General features: G+C 40.6%; 1 protein-coding gene across 1 annotated transcript in view; it reads right to left on the bottom strand.

Moving 5' to 3' along the window:
* The window catches only part of LOC110335061 (semaphorin-5A), a 67,697-nt gene that overhangs the window by 24,456 nt on the left and 28,069 nt on the right, over positions 1-15,172 (bottom strand). The window contains exon 4 of the mRNA XM_021217145.2: positions 998-1,223. Coding sequence (XP_021072804.1) covers positions 998-1,223 — 226 coding nt within the window. The remainder of the gene's footprint in view (positions 1-997; positions 1,224-15,172) is intronic.

Genomic DNA, 15,172 nt, shown 5'->3' with positions numbered 1-15,172 from the left:
TCTCCTCTCCTCTCCTCTCCTCTCCCCTCCTCTCCCTCTTTCTCTGCCCCCTTGTTTTCTCTGTCTCTACTCCCTTTTCAATCCCCCTTTCTTATGCCCCCAAATAAACTTCACTTTTTCATATAGCTCAGGGTGGGGGACACCTCAGCATGGGCCCACTGAGGCATCCTTCTCCCACCTCATTATGCTACTGCACTTTACAAAACGTATTCTATTTGTGTGTTCCAATAAGTAATCCTTATCACAGGAAGGACCCTCCCTATGTCTGAAGAGCAGTCTATGAAAACAATTGTTCTAGGACATTCTTTGTTACACTTGTGTTGGGAGAATTGAGTAATACCACAATCATGAGAATGCTGAGAAATGCCTGTGAATGTTCCGTCATGAGATTTAACTGCCTTTTCAAGATTTCATCCTCTGAGGACTTGTCCATGAGAGTCTCTTTTCAGAACTAAAATATATTTTGTTCAATTAGATACAAGTATTGGAAAAAAGGAAGAACAGAGCAAATAATGAAGCCATCAGGAGAAAGTCTCTACCATTCCTGCAGTGGAGACAGATGACCTCTAGGAGCGATCTCCCCGAGGTACCATCACAGAGAGTACCTAGGCCAGGCAGTGGGTGGGACTCAATCTACCTTGGGCTTTCTACAATCACACTGAAGGGGTTAATGAGACCACTAGGGCAAAGCACTATTACTCAGATCAAATGTGCTATTTAACAGAAAATTCACTTTGTGGTATGAAAAAGGAAATGTACTTCTACTGTCTTTGTTTACTTTGAGTTTTTTAAAGAAGGGGGAAAAAAATCTAATGTTCTGCTACTATTTTTATTCCAACTACTATTCTCATCATGTTCTTTTATGCTAAGTAAATCGCACACAAGTTATTTTGGATCTACCATAAACACAACATTATTTGAACAGGGGCGCCCCCTATTTTTCTACTTTCTTAGAGAGAAGGTCTAAGGCTTTCCATGGAATGGCCAGTCCCCTTACCGTCTGTGGAGCAGCCGCTGGTTCCATCGCTGGAACAGTACCGCATTTCTATCCTCTGCCTTCCTACTTCCAGCAAATTTGGATCTGGCAGGCGGGCTTTACAGGTGTAGCGGAATCGCTGCTCATAGTGACCTCCATTGTCTGAGATGTTGACAGGTGTCCAGGGGGTCCAGGGGGTCGTCTTCTTCAGCTCCGGGCACGCGTTGGTGTTACAAGGCTGGTATTCCTGGAGGTGAGGGTGCACAGCACGTTTTACCCCTACAGCACATAAGTAGCCGGAGGAGGGGGGATAGTCTACTTTCTCACTATGTCAGGGGGCCTCAAAACTTCGGAATCTTAGATACTCAAAACTACATAACCAAAACAACATCTATGTTAAACAATTCCCTAATAGAGTATTTACTTCTCAAGTCATCTCTAAAGGTAACCTGTGTTTTCTCCTGTATCGATAATAAACATGAGATAGTAAACAAACCTGCATGTGGAAAAAAAAAACTGGCAACTTCTTAAAAAGACATCTACCTTTTACATGATAAGTTATTCACAATGCTGTTTATCTTGGTGTTTGTTTAGCTATTTATTAAAGTGTTAGAGCTATAATACACTCTTTCGAGATTAAATGGCTTAATTTGAGATTAATGGATGTTAGAAGCCTTGGGCGCACATCCCCAGCTTTGGGGTAATGGACCATCCAGACAGCCCAGGGCATGATGTCCAACCTGTAAGGTTTCCCTCCTCTATTCTTCCTATTAAATATTTCTCTGTTTCCCTCCCATCACTTCACGCCTACATGCCATTACAATCGGAGGTGCCTGGACACTCAGTAGAGAATAGTTTTGAAAATCTATCAAGTGAGGCATAGTGACTGGATGGGATAGAAATAGGTGATAAAAACTATGCCTGTCACATTTAGCTATGCACTTGGTAATAAATACCATGAATACAGAATGAGAAATAGACAGTGGACTTTTGAGACAGTTCTGTGTCACAATTCTTCCATTTAGCCATAAAGGCTTTTTCATTAGGAGAAAACTAACAACACAATGCACCTACTTATGAGCATACTGTAAAGTTTTAAATTAACATTAAACAAATACAAAGCAAGAGCTAAGACATTTTCAGGACACAGCAGCACTGCTGCACTCATGAATGCACCCTGGCTGTGGCTGTGGCTGTGTGCACAAGGCCTGCACAAAACTGAGCCATCCAACCCCAGCATGGGTGATGCAAACACTAATAAAGTCCTACCCTTATCTGAGGAAGGACTGGCACTTTATAGCTGCTGGGGTAAGAAGTCAGTTTTACTCAGAGATGTGGCCTGTGGAAAGTTGCTTATGTTCAGGCGGATGGCCCTACACCCACATATGTATTGCAAACATAAGTGGACACAGCAGCGTTTCTAAAATAGGAGCACATGAAGTTTGGCAGGAAACGAGGTCTGGCTATAGCAGAGGAAATGACAGGAGGGAATTTGGGGTAGGTTAGATAAAGAAGAACATATTCATGTATGAAATTCTCAAGGAAGTCCCAATAGAAAGGCAAGCATAGTTGCATAGTTATACTGGATGCTCTGCATTTCTGTGCTAGCAGAAGGGCTCCCTCTTTTCTGTTTCTTGTTGGGGAAGTCATCATTCTCCTTAGTCTGCTCCCTTTCTGCTGGTGTAAATTCTGGAATGGCATTCATAAGGATGTCTTCAAGACAAACACTTCATGCCTTATTGTCTTCACATAACATCTACATGCCACTGTTTTAAAATACTGGCAGAAATTTTAGGTCGAAAATAAATTTCCTTCAGAAAGGAACCACATTTTCTGTGCTCTTACCATCTCTCAGTGCAAAGTTACTTCTACAGCTATCTGCATTTGGGTTATTTTGGAAACCCATTTCAATCTATAAGTTGATGCTTTTTTTTGTTGTTGATTTAGAAATTTTCTTGATGGCTTTGTTATATGTTTTCTATCACCGTCCTTTGCTCTTACTGGAGTTTCTATGCCCTGGATATGATCTCTCTGCTTTAACTTTTAATATCTCATCTTTTCTCTCTTACGTTTTTATTTCTTTATTTCCCCTGACATTTTAGGGGAGTTCCTAATTTATTAATTCCTGTGCTGTTTCCATAAATAGTTTGGGTACAGGGAGCCAGCTGTTCTGATCCATCTGGAAATTCCTGAAACAGTTTCTCAATGCCAAGCCTTAGGGACCTAGGAAGCAGGTCCCTCTGAGCTCAGTGTCTAGGTTGGTGGCTACGGTAACTCCTCTCTGCACAGGTCCATCCCTGTCAGTCTAGATTCATTTACTTTTTTCACTGAAAACAATAAGATCTGGTTTTTTTTCTATTTTCTGGTTTACGATTTAAAAGAGCAATCTCCCTAATACAAAAATAAAGTGTTTCTAGCAGCAGAAGAAACAGTCATCCCCGTGTGGCTGTGACAGCAGCTTAAACTGGAAGACGAATGCAGCTCTTATCTTTCTCGGTCTAATTATTTTAAGTAGACTTCGCATAGTTTTCTTCCTTTTTCACAATGAGAATTACTCGCGAGTCATGTTTGTAACAAGAGGAATTTAACACAGAACACGTAAGACTACTACAGCTGTTTCTCTGACTTAATACTCCTAGCCATTCCTACCAGTTCACACCATCCGCACTCCAACAAAAACAGAAAGATAAATGACTTCATTTTTCTCTAAGGACAGTAAAATTTGGGACACTGCCTGCTAAATGGAAAAACAGCCCCAGTAAATGCTATAAACCCACTTGGGTGAGCAGGTGGATACAGCATGTGTCTCTCCTGTACTGGGCATAAAGGCTATCAGACAGAAGAGGAGTAAGCCTCCATCTGAACCCTTCTGTGCCCATTACAAGAAATGCTGGATTGAAAACCACACAACACTAATATCGGATACCCCAAGGGCAAGTGTTCTGTGCAGGAATTCTTTGATAATGTAGACTTAAAGTGCAGCTGTGGGGGTTGATTTCTGAATGTGTGGTTTTTCAGCACCAGGGGCTTTAACCTTGCTTGTAGAATAGTTAGGGCCTTATTTGTTATGAGGACACCCCCAACAGGCCCTAGCTTCTTCACACCAGGATGATATCCAGCCTTTGAAATCTGTGGGTGGTACTGGAATTTGAAAGCAGGCTGCCCTGTCTTGGCATCTGCCAGAAGTACAGAATGTCACACATTCCTAGCAGTGACTGTGGCCCACTGTATCTAAACATCAAGTTGGGCTCATTGTGTCTAAGTCTCCAATGACTGCACCTATGTCCACATTTGTTATTTCCTCAAAAGTTTAGCATGCAACTCGGGATTTGATTTAACAGCCTCTGAGGCTGGATTCTGCCTGCACTCGTATCTAATTATGAAAGGTTAGGATATGGCAAGGCCAGTCTGCTTAATCTTAATTTTCCAAATTATGTAGTGATTCAATTCAGTTGTGATCCCTTAGGCGGTTCAGCTGAATCTATATGCTCCAGTTTACAGGTTTACAGCTGAAAAGACTATCCAAATTTGAAAGACTAGCACACAATTAAGCAATAAAGAAATATTGATTTTTTTTTTGAAAAAAAAATTTGAGGACTTAATTAGTATTATTTGCCACACAAGAGTCTTACCATTCTGATAGAAATAGATAAGAATAGCTAGTAAGGTGGTTTTAAGAAATTTCTCATAACATGCTCTCCCTGGATTTTCGATCTCAGCCAGCAAAGATAAAAACATCCATTTAAATTTTTAATCCAGAAATCGTGAGACCCTCAGCTTTTCTTCACTTACAGTAGTGTAAGTGTAAGTATAGCCTCTTCGGTTCATTTCCTATCCTATCTTAACTATGTCTCTTCTCCTTCAGGAGAAGATGAACAGTACATCACTTCAGGCGCATGTTGGAGGAACAAGGCAAGCACTTCACTAGTACTTAATTGTCGATCTAAATTCTGCCTCCATTACACACTGCAAGTTTTCAGGGATAAAAAAAAAAAAAAGAAAAACTTTCACACTTTATCTGACATCACCAGTGTGAAGCCCAGTTACATGATTTGCCTGGTAAATGGGTAAAACGTGTTGATCATGATTCAGATAGGCCTATTCAAGAGGAATTCATATAAATTTGGTTAGCAAATTCAGATGGTTAAGTAGAGCCTCCTGTTTTGCTGTTTATTTTTCCTTGGAAAAAACTAAAAGCATTTTGTAGATTAAAAATAAAGTAGAGAGATGGAGATGATCCAGGAAGAATTTTCATGCCATATGCTCTTTAAAGTCTTTTCATCAATAGCTGAATACACAACCCAATTTATGCTCATATGGAATGTTTGTGGTTTCTGTATGCATTTATCAAGTTCTCATTCCGTAACCAAGCTTGGCGTGCAGAGACAGAATAACCTCCATGAAAGAAACTGAACGCAATTCAACTGTGAGTGAAGTGCCCAAGCTAGGGTCCTTCTGCAGGCAAATAGACTTGAAACCACCAAGGAAAGATCAAAAGGAAGTTTTGAGAATTGATTCAGTAATACATAGGAAGGTAGACAAGCGAAGGCAATCGATTCAGACTAAGGTGGTCACAAAGCAGCCTGCTCACCACCAAGGCAGAGCAACAGAAAGGAAGTCTTTTGTCAAAATGGTCCAAAGTAACATGCAACAACCATTTTCAAGATGCTAGCCCCCAGGCAAGGAGAGAGTAATGACTGCATGGTGATGAAAGTAAATGGAATCTCAGGAGGATGGTGGCAGTCCTAAAGAGGTTCCCTGAGAGAGGCCAAGGGAATGGAAAAGCACCTTAGGTTCACACCTGGAAAGAAGTGGAGGAGATATGGACTGGATAAGTCAGAAAGGAGAGCTACACACAGAAATAACAAACAAACAAATAAATAACAATCCAGAGATCCAAACAGCTCCCTTTCCAAGCATTCATTTAAATGAAAACGAGCAAACATATTATAAGAGAGTACATAGAGGTGAGGATGACCTAAGAGAAGTACAGGAGAAAGAAAATGGCCTACCTAAAAAGATGGACCAATACTGGCGAGAAATCGTGCTGGCTCTCACAAGCAGTGAGGAGCGGGAGCAAGCTTTGGATCCTCAGGCTACTGTTTGGGTACCAGGAAGAATCTCTCTTCTTCAGGGAGGAAAACAACTTACCAGAGACTAAATGTTGCCCTGCTCCAATGAACAGTTGTAAAAGGAAGAAACGAAATCACCAAACAGGCTTTACACAATTTAGTCAGATCCCAGCACTCTAGTATATTTTCCCAATGACAAGCAGCACGGAAGTAGGTCAAGCTTACAATCTCAAGCATCCATTCTAAAATTATGGTTTACAATGACTTAAAAACCCACAACCTACTATGAAAAGTCAGTCAGTTGAACTGATGCAGAAACAACACAGGTGAAAGAAACTCCAGTCAACAATATTGACAGACACATTATAACATTGTTACACATGTCTCATATGCCAGAAGAAATATTGAACAGGTTAAGTAGTGAGGTGAGGGTATGAGGAACAGTGATATGCTGTTTACAATACTTGCAAAGTAGTGCAAAGGGGAGAGTGAACCCTAGAGGACTTTATGGGAACAACTGTAATATGACACCAAAACCAGATGAAAATTCATGCGTGCATCTTCAAAGATGTGGACTTGAAAGCTCTTATCAGGACATTACGAAATCAAACGTAGATGTGCATATGTATACATTCCGTGTCCATACATAGAAAGTGTGTGCACATGTTGATATCACAGTACTCCTCATGTCTTTAGTATTTGGATGTTTGGAACTGATAGACTTATTAAGCCATTGTAGGCCAATGCTTGTTTTCATTCACTTGGATACTTGGAGAGGGAGCTGTTTGTATCTCTGGTTTTTTGTTTATTTGTTTGTTTGTTATTCCTGTGCATATCTCTCCTTTATGACTATATCCCATCTATATCTCCTTTACAAATACAAAGCCTGCACCATCCTTTCGACTGTCATTTGGGCAAATGCCTTATATGTGTTTATGTTACCATGACAATATCTGTTCTTGTACAAGTAGTGCTGTTTTCCACCACGTACCCACTCAGTGCACCAACTTCATATTACAGCACCCGTGGGTACGTGTGAGATCACATAATTCCTTTATAACCAGTGTCGTTGTCTATTTTCCATTTTATGCTGGTTCAGGACCCGAACATGAAGGAGTTACAACCACCTTCCATAGGAACCTGAGCAGTTCACAAATCACTGGATGGCAAGAGAAAAGCAAGACTCTGGGTCAGTTCTTACTTCCTATGTAATCATCCTGATGTTATTAGACATTAGGAGCTCATCACTTGCCAACTGAGTGCTCATGCATGATGGTGAGGATGAGGTGAGGATGCTTCTGCACACCAAGGAGCCTCTGAACCCTGACTCTCGCTGTGGGTTTAGACAGCTGTTCTAAATACCAAAGTGCATGCCTTTGAATGAAGTTCAGAATGTGAAAGGACACCCCAGCAATCAACACTAACACTACACCCAGCTCCCACAAGTAACAGACAGTGATGTTGTAAGGAGCCTACAGGCTGTTCTGCATTCTTGCTACACGGCTATAGGCTAGAGAAGTATAGTGGAAGACAAACCGAATGTGAAAATTATATTGTGGCAATGGTGAATGATTTTACATGGGAATCCACTCATGACTTCCCTGTCCCTCATGGAAGCAGGTATTTCAGTAGTATATCCTGGGTAACAGTATATGTTATGATATATTATAGGCTTTAAAATTTAAAATTAGCACATGAAGTGTTAAAAATCACAATGGAATTTTCAAATAATGTGCGACTTGTAATTTCTCCTCCAATCTCAGCACCTCCCATGCATTCCCATTGGTATCTTCCCACAGTCTCATGCTTACTTTTTTCCCACATAAAAACTCATAGTCAATATTATATTAAACAGGGGAAGTCTGAGATATTTGCTTCCAAATCAGGAAAGAGAAAAGAATGTCCACTCTCATCTCTCTTATGCAATATAGTGCTTGGAGCCTTAGAGCAAGAATGCAAGAAAAAGATGTAAAGGGGTAAAAATTTAAAAAAAGGAGGATACAGATGAAATAATTTTACAGTTAAAAGGCCTTAAGGATTCCACCAGAAAACCCTTAGATATAATAAACATTTTCAGAAGAGTTGTAAAACTACACACAGTCCCCCCTGTTCTGACTAGCCCTCCTAGGCCTTAGATGTGTCCCTTATCTACCTGCGAGGTAATTTTGTGGGCCTGTGAGCTTCCTTGGCAAGCTGTGGGGGCAGTGGGTATCACAGTTGTTCCAGAGAAGCATGAACTGAACCCCACACCTCAGGGGCTTCTGTGGTGTGGTGGTTTGAATAGAAATGGTCCCATGTGTTTGAATGATTGGCCCATAGGGAATGGCACTGTTAGAAGGGGTGGCCCTGTTGGAGTAGGTGTGACTTTGTTGGAGAAAGTGTGTCACTGAGGGGTAGACTTTAAGGTCTCAGAAGCTTAAGCCAGATCCAGTGTCCCACTCTTCCTCCAAGATGCCTGGGGATCCAGATGTAGAGTCCTCAGCTCCTTCTCTAGCACCATGACTGCCTACATGCCACCATGCTTTCCACCATGATAATAATGGACTCACCCTCTGAACTGTAAGCCAGACCCAACTAAATGTTCTCCTTACTAAGAGTTTCTGTGGTTATGGTGTCTCCTCACAGCAATAAAGCCCTAACCAAGACATATGGTAAAACCTGGGACTAATGTGAGTCATGGTGTCCCTATGTGGGCGTGAGCAATTCCAGCACCTCAGAATGTCTGTAAATACTCATTCACTTTCTACCAGTAGCAAGTCTGGATACTTCCTGGTGCATAATAACAAACAAGAACTCCTGTGTTTTCTTACATGGAAAAGCTGTGGAGCATGCATGCATGAGTGCATTTATCTATGTGCAGAAGAATATATTTGCATGTACATAACAAACAGTAAGCTGCTTTTCTTTCTCCCACACTGCTTTAGACACTCATTTTAGTAATGCTGTTGTCGACAGATCAAGAGAATAAGACGATCCATGGTGCTGCTGGAGTCCTTCTTTGTGGCCAGCACTGGGATTTGTAGGTACTTTCGCCTCTACAAAGTTGCCTCTCAAATGAGAAGATCCATCTATCCACTTTATTCTCTCACTAAAATGGCTGTAAATTCTTCATCTCCAAAGTGAAAGGCAAAGATGCACACATCTTTTCTCAGGCAAATATCGTGCAATGAGATGAGGAATTCCCTTTGGGTAAAAGTGAACACACACCCTTGAGGTTAGTAAACAGGAGACCTTAAGTCTGTTTACTTTCTCTGGACTCCTATGCTCTCCCAGGAAAAAAGTTTAGCATGCTATGCCCACTTGAGAGCCTGCACAGACTTTAAACATTCCTATGAGGAGCTCTGTGGGGTTTTGCATGATATGATAGGTTAGTTAATGAGATAAGTTGACAGAATTACTCAGATCTTGTTTTTATAAGGATACTTGGGAACCACAACTGCAGATTATTTTAAGGAAATGAACAACAAAAAAAATGAAGACCAAAATATCACCTGTGTGGTTTCTTGCCAGAAAATTATGTTGGCTATGAGTACTTCCACATACTTATAGACATTTTGTCTTCCTTAGTTTCAAAAGGTTGTGTGTATGCATGTAACGGGCTGGGCAATCCCATGTGAAACCATGGAAACAGCAGGTCTATCTAGCAGCTCATCTGGTACAGGGCCCTCAGCACTTTGACTATGGAGCCACAGCTCTGATGCTAAGAGAGCATTCACAAGATAGCCACTCACTGTGAGAGACAGGTTCTAAGATATCTTCAGAAGTCCTCTCCCATTGGCACCCCAACTGTGTGACCATCTTCTCTAGAATGTTGGCAAGATCTATGATGATGATGATGGGTAGTGGATTATTGATTAGGTCATAAGATCTATGGTTTTTCTACCAGAGGGAGACCAGTCTCCTGTACCAACTGTTCCCCTTCCTCTGCTTCCAAGCCCCCCTTCTATACCCAAAGACATCCATTGTCAAACAACATCAAGAAACACTGACTTAAAGTAAGATATGTGGGGATTCTTAAAGTGAGAAATAATAGAGTTGGTATGGGAGCCATTTGTTCTCAGAGATGCCCATCGGGGTCAAATTAGGACCATGACTATAGCAACTCATCTAAGAGCCACCAGAGAGGATGCTACTTTGCAATAAAGAGGTTCTTCAAAGGGACCCCTGATTCTAGTGTTGGGCTGATTCCACAGTTGGTTTCAATGGTTCAAACAAAAATCAGAATTATAACCCTATAGACCCAAGAAAGAGAGAAGTTAGCATTTTCTCCCAAATATATCTAGAATTTCAAAGATTGAAAATGAAGCCATTTCTCTATCAAACTCCTAGTCTGCTGGCTCTACATTCTGATGAGGAAAGCTATCTAAAGAATCTTCCCCTCCTCCATGACTGCCCAGTGAGTGCTGGACATTCAGGGAAGGAAGCAGCACTTTATAGTCTTTACTCCCAATGGGTTTTCTCTTCTGAGTCAGTTTATTCAACTCTGCCAAAGATGCAAGGTTGGTCAGCCTTTAATGCTTTGTCTTCAATCCTATGCTTATCTTTGGCAAGCAGGAGAGCCTAGCAGCTCCATCCAACTCTCTATGCCCCTACAACCCCATCCTTGTGCCTCAGCTGTATCTTCTGTAAGGAAAGGAGTAATAACATCATCAAAGAATAATATAATTGTGATTAGTACTTGTCAAGCCCAATAGTGAATTTATTCCAAATAGTACACTGCCCAGTACATATGACACCTTTGTTCTGCACAATGGGCCAGAGGCAGACACATTACACAGAATACGGAGCTATTGGGCATTCTCCAGACATGGTGACTAGAGGAACAGCTATGTAAGAAAGTAAGTTTTTACAATAACAGATAATTGTCCTGTAAGGGCTACAAAGACTAGAATGTATTTATCTAGCAGGAAAAGCAAGCTCAGATTTAACCCACGTTCCTGTGAGAATCATCTCAGTGTTTCTGTGATGGGATCACGTGGTAGAAATTGATTGTCTTCTAAATTGATTCTCATCTGAGTTTACATAAAGCTGTCTTCTTACAGGCTCATAATTTAGATAAAGATTTCATGCCCTAAGAGACAGCAGTAAGAATACTTAATCTAAAAGCTTCACATCACGAATGATGTATCTTGAGTGTGCACAGCTAAGGTCAAGTCCTTGATGCATTTCATTGCATTGTTGGGGAACATTGAAACCTTTTCTTGGTGCTCTGCTAGATTAAGTATATTTGGGAAATTAAGAACACACTTTTATTATTGACGTACATATTTCTCCATTAAAAATCCCATAGAAGTACATTTTTTTTTGTTCTCTTGGAAATTTTACTATGGGAAATTATGTTCTTTTTAAATAAGAATACTCAAATGACCTTCTTTTTATAATGACATTGATTAACGAGAATCCTATTGCCTAGGCAATCGTTCCTGCCAGGACTAACAGATAATGATCTGAATACATAACTTTAAGCTTTTATATCTTCAAACTACAAGTCCAAGTAATATTGCCTAAATGATACTCTCTTTAACAACATTTAAGAAAATAAAAAATTTCATGCCTTTCCACCATCAACCCAGCATACATGTCCCTTTCCACACTGTCGGGGTATCTATACTATGTGACAAGCTCTGAGCTCCATACTCATGGGCTCTTAAACATTAAAAGTGAAAATAAATATATAATGTTCCAGGAATATGCTTGAGAGTGTGGTGAGCTGCACAGGTGTGCATTGGGGAATCCAGAGGGAAAAAACATTCAATATTGTAGCAACAAAAACTCCAGTGAGTCTCCTGCAGCACTTCTCCTGGCATTCTGTATCCAGCAGGCAAGCCTGTTTCTGTGCTAAGGTGATACAGTCTTGGTCAATCCCAACAGAAGGGATGGGGTGCAGTCAACATCGTATTTGTTCTGTGCAGTCAGTTCTGGTTAAGGAACATTGCTTGCTGAGCCTGATGCTAACACAAACAAAGGGAAAAAAAATCTCAAAAAATTTTTGGAACCTTGAGAAACTTTTAAGTCTTCATATCAGAAAATGGGTTTCTCTAATTAAACTAATAAGCTGCCAAAATAGTTAAGAATAAGTATAAATTTCATCCCATAAGAATAAAAGCACCAGGAATCTGATATTTATAAAAGTTGGGGTCTGAGGAATGTCCACACAGGATCCAAATGGAAACACTGAAGGGTGAGAGTAGGTGGTCCTAGTCCTCATTCACCACAAAGAATCAGGGGTAATTCCAAGACCACTGTCCTGGGTGGGGTTCCCTCTCCCTATCATCATGCTCATGGCTTTTCTCTGTGAGATGAGTGTGGCTTGTGATCTGCATGCAAGGGATGCTTCTTCATGGTACCAGTAGTCTGTCTACAAGAAGTGACATCAGAAGAGAATGATTAGTCTGAGCATTTTTGATGGATATATTTCTAAGATGTGCAGTTCTCTCCTCTCTCTCTCTCTCTCTCTCTCTCTCTCTCTCTCTCTCTCTCTCTCTCCCTCCCTCCCTCCCTCCCTCCCTCCCTCATCTTTGTGGCTACATGGGGGTTGGGCTTATTCATACCAGCTACTCTTTTATAGACACAGGTTCCATAGTGCAGATTGGATAAATTTTAAAACTGACACCTGTAATATAACACGTAGGTTTTGTTCTCGCCATTGACCATCAAATAACAAACTACAAGTGTTTACTGAGCATTTACATTGGATTAGGTATTATAATTAACCTAGATATTTTAAAGTATCCAGGATGATATGTGCTGGTTATATATAAATGCTATGCCATTTCAATTCAGAGATGCAGATATTTATAAATATCCTTGGATTTTAGTATGCAATCTCTGTGTGTGTGTATGTTTAAACCAATCCCCCTTCAATTACAGAAGGAACACTGTACTGACAATAATATTAATACATTAGATTTTTATTTACATTTTCTGTAGCAAGCTCTTTGTGTCCGTTTCAATTTTACTTTCATTTATTTTAATTTGTTGGTCAGCATTTCTGCCAAGTTCTGTGATCTCATACGCATGGTCTCTCTATCCTGCCCGTGTGGCACTTTAGTGTATTAAGTTACTTCTCTGCTGCTGTGACAAAATACATGAACAAAAAACACTTAGAGGTGAGCCAGGTTTATGTAAGTTTAAGGTTCAAAAATTGTTCAGTCCAACACAGCAGGGAGGCATGGCCACAAGAATATGAGTCTGGTGGGCCCACTGAGGGAACAGAAAGATCAACCATTCCACCCATGAAGCAGAGAGACACAGAGAAGAGAAAGTGGGGAAGACTATAAAACCTTAAATCTAGACCTCAGGAATGCTTTCCTCAGCAAGGTTTTTGTCTCTTACAGGTTCTATGACCTACACAAATAGCATCAACAATTGGGACAAAGGTTCAAATATGTGAGCCTATGGGGGACACTTTACATTCAAACTACCACACTAGGAAGTTGATGCTTATGCCCGTTGGAGCAAGATTTGAGAAAAGTCAGACAGCCAGATGTAAGGGCATCTTAGTTTTTGCCCCACTCTGCGAGTCAGCCAAACCACCCCAGTGACCTGCTCTCCTTACCGAACCTGATGCTGGCTTCCATCTTCAATGTGGGCTGTGGCTGCTCTTCCACAGAGGATGCAGCTAAAGACGCTTCACTTGAGTTTATATGCTAAGCATTTCCAGACTTTAAAATCCTTTGCATATGGCAATGATATAGAACAGCTTATTGATCTAGACATTTCCTATAAGATAATTGTTCAAATTAATGTTTATAGGCTATTCTGCACAATGAATTTTATCTGTTTAAATATGATTTGGGACTCTTTCTACGCTATACTCCTAAAATATAAAGTGGTGATTAAATAATTAAATAAACTTCTTCCAAATCCATATTTTAGTCACAGATATCTATCATAGTGTTTTCTGTAAGTAAATTCCTACTTTTGAGTTGTGCAAGACTTCTCCCCTTTCTTAACACACACATACACACATGCACACATGCACAGATATATCACCCACAATTACTTTCATATATTGAAGCATAAAGGCTAATGGAGGTCATTCATTCATGATTTTCTATTCTTGGAAAATGGGCAGAAATCTCCTATCTTAGAACATTCTTTTTAATAAGCATGAAGTGCATTTATGTTCAAGATCATCTTTCAGATCTATGGAAAATGCAACAGGTGAAATACTTAGAATTCTGATTTTTGGATTGCTTTTAAATTTATTCTCTTTTCTAGGAAAATACTGCAAATGTTAAGCAATTATGTTCAATGTTTTTGTTTCAATGCTGTTCAATAAGACAAAATTTCCATGGGATGGTGGTTAAAAAAATATATGCTCTTCCAAAATAGGAACACAGTGTCTCTAAATTGCTTCATTTTCTTACAAATATCCATATATAAAAATTAAAAATAAAACTTTCTTGGTGAGCATGACAATCTGTTTTTCATCCCTACTGCTACTTCCATTGGAAAGGATGCCCACGGAGCTGTCGGCACAGGCATCTCCTCCTCCGTGGAGTCTGAGACTCAGACTGCAACAATCTGTTTTTCATTCCTCGATTTCTAGTCAAGCCCTGCACACTCGCTATTTATCAGTACAAACTTGGCAAGCACTAGTACTCAGAGCCCTCCCTTCCTCAGTCAAACATGACACTAATGGCATCCAGACTCCAGAAGACAAGCCAGAGTTCAATGGGTGACTTGTAGTAACCTCACAATGGTATCCATGAGCTTGGGAAGTACTAACTCATCAAACAGTCATAGGAAACAAAGATGAAGCTTCTACGGGTCAAGTGGGACGAGTCGAGGAGTCCATCTATTTAGAAGCCCCCTACCAACTGTGATCTGTTGAGGCTCAGCATAGTCCTATTCAGCAGAGATTGCAGTCTAGAAGAATGGCACGTGCCATCTAGTGAACAACCATTACCCAGTGTACTGCATAGCTTTGTGCCAACTTGACACAGCTGGAGTTATCACAGAGAAAGGAGCTTCAGTTGGGGAAGTGCCTCCATGAGATCCAGCTGTAAGGCATTTTCTCAATTAGCGATCAAGTTGGGAGGGCCCCTTGTGGGTGGTGCCATCTCTGGGCTGGCAGTCTTGGGTTCTATAAGAGAGTGGACTGAGCAAGCCAGTGGAG

This window comes from Mus pahari, chromosome 17, assembly GCF_900095145.1.
Source record: "Mus pahari chromosome 17, PAHARI_EIJ_v1.1, whole genome shotgun sequence".
Lineage (NCBI taxonomy): Eukaryota > Metazoa > Chordata > Mammalia > Rodentia > Muridae > Mus > Mus pahari.
The sequence above is the reverse complement of the archived record's forward strand: the minus strand, read 5'-3'. Positions and strand labels throughout refer to the sequence as shown.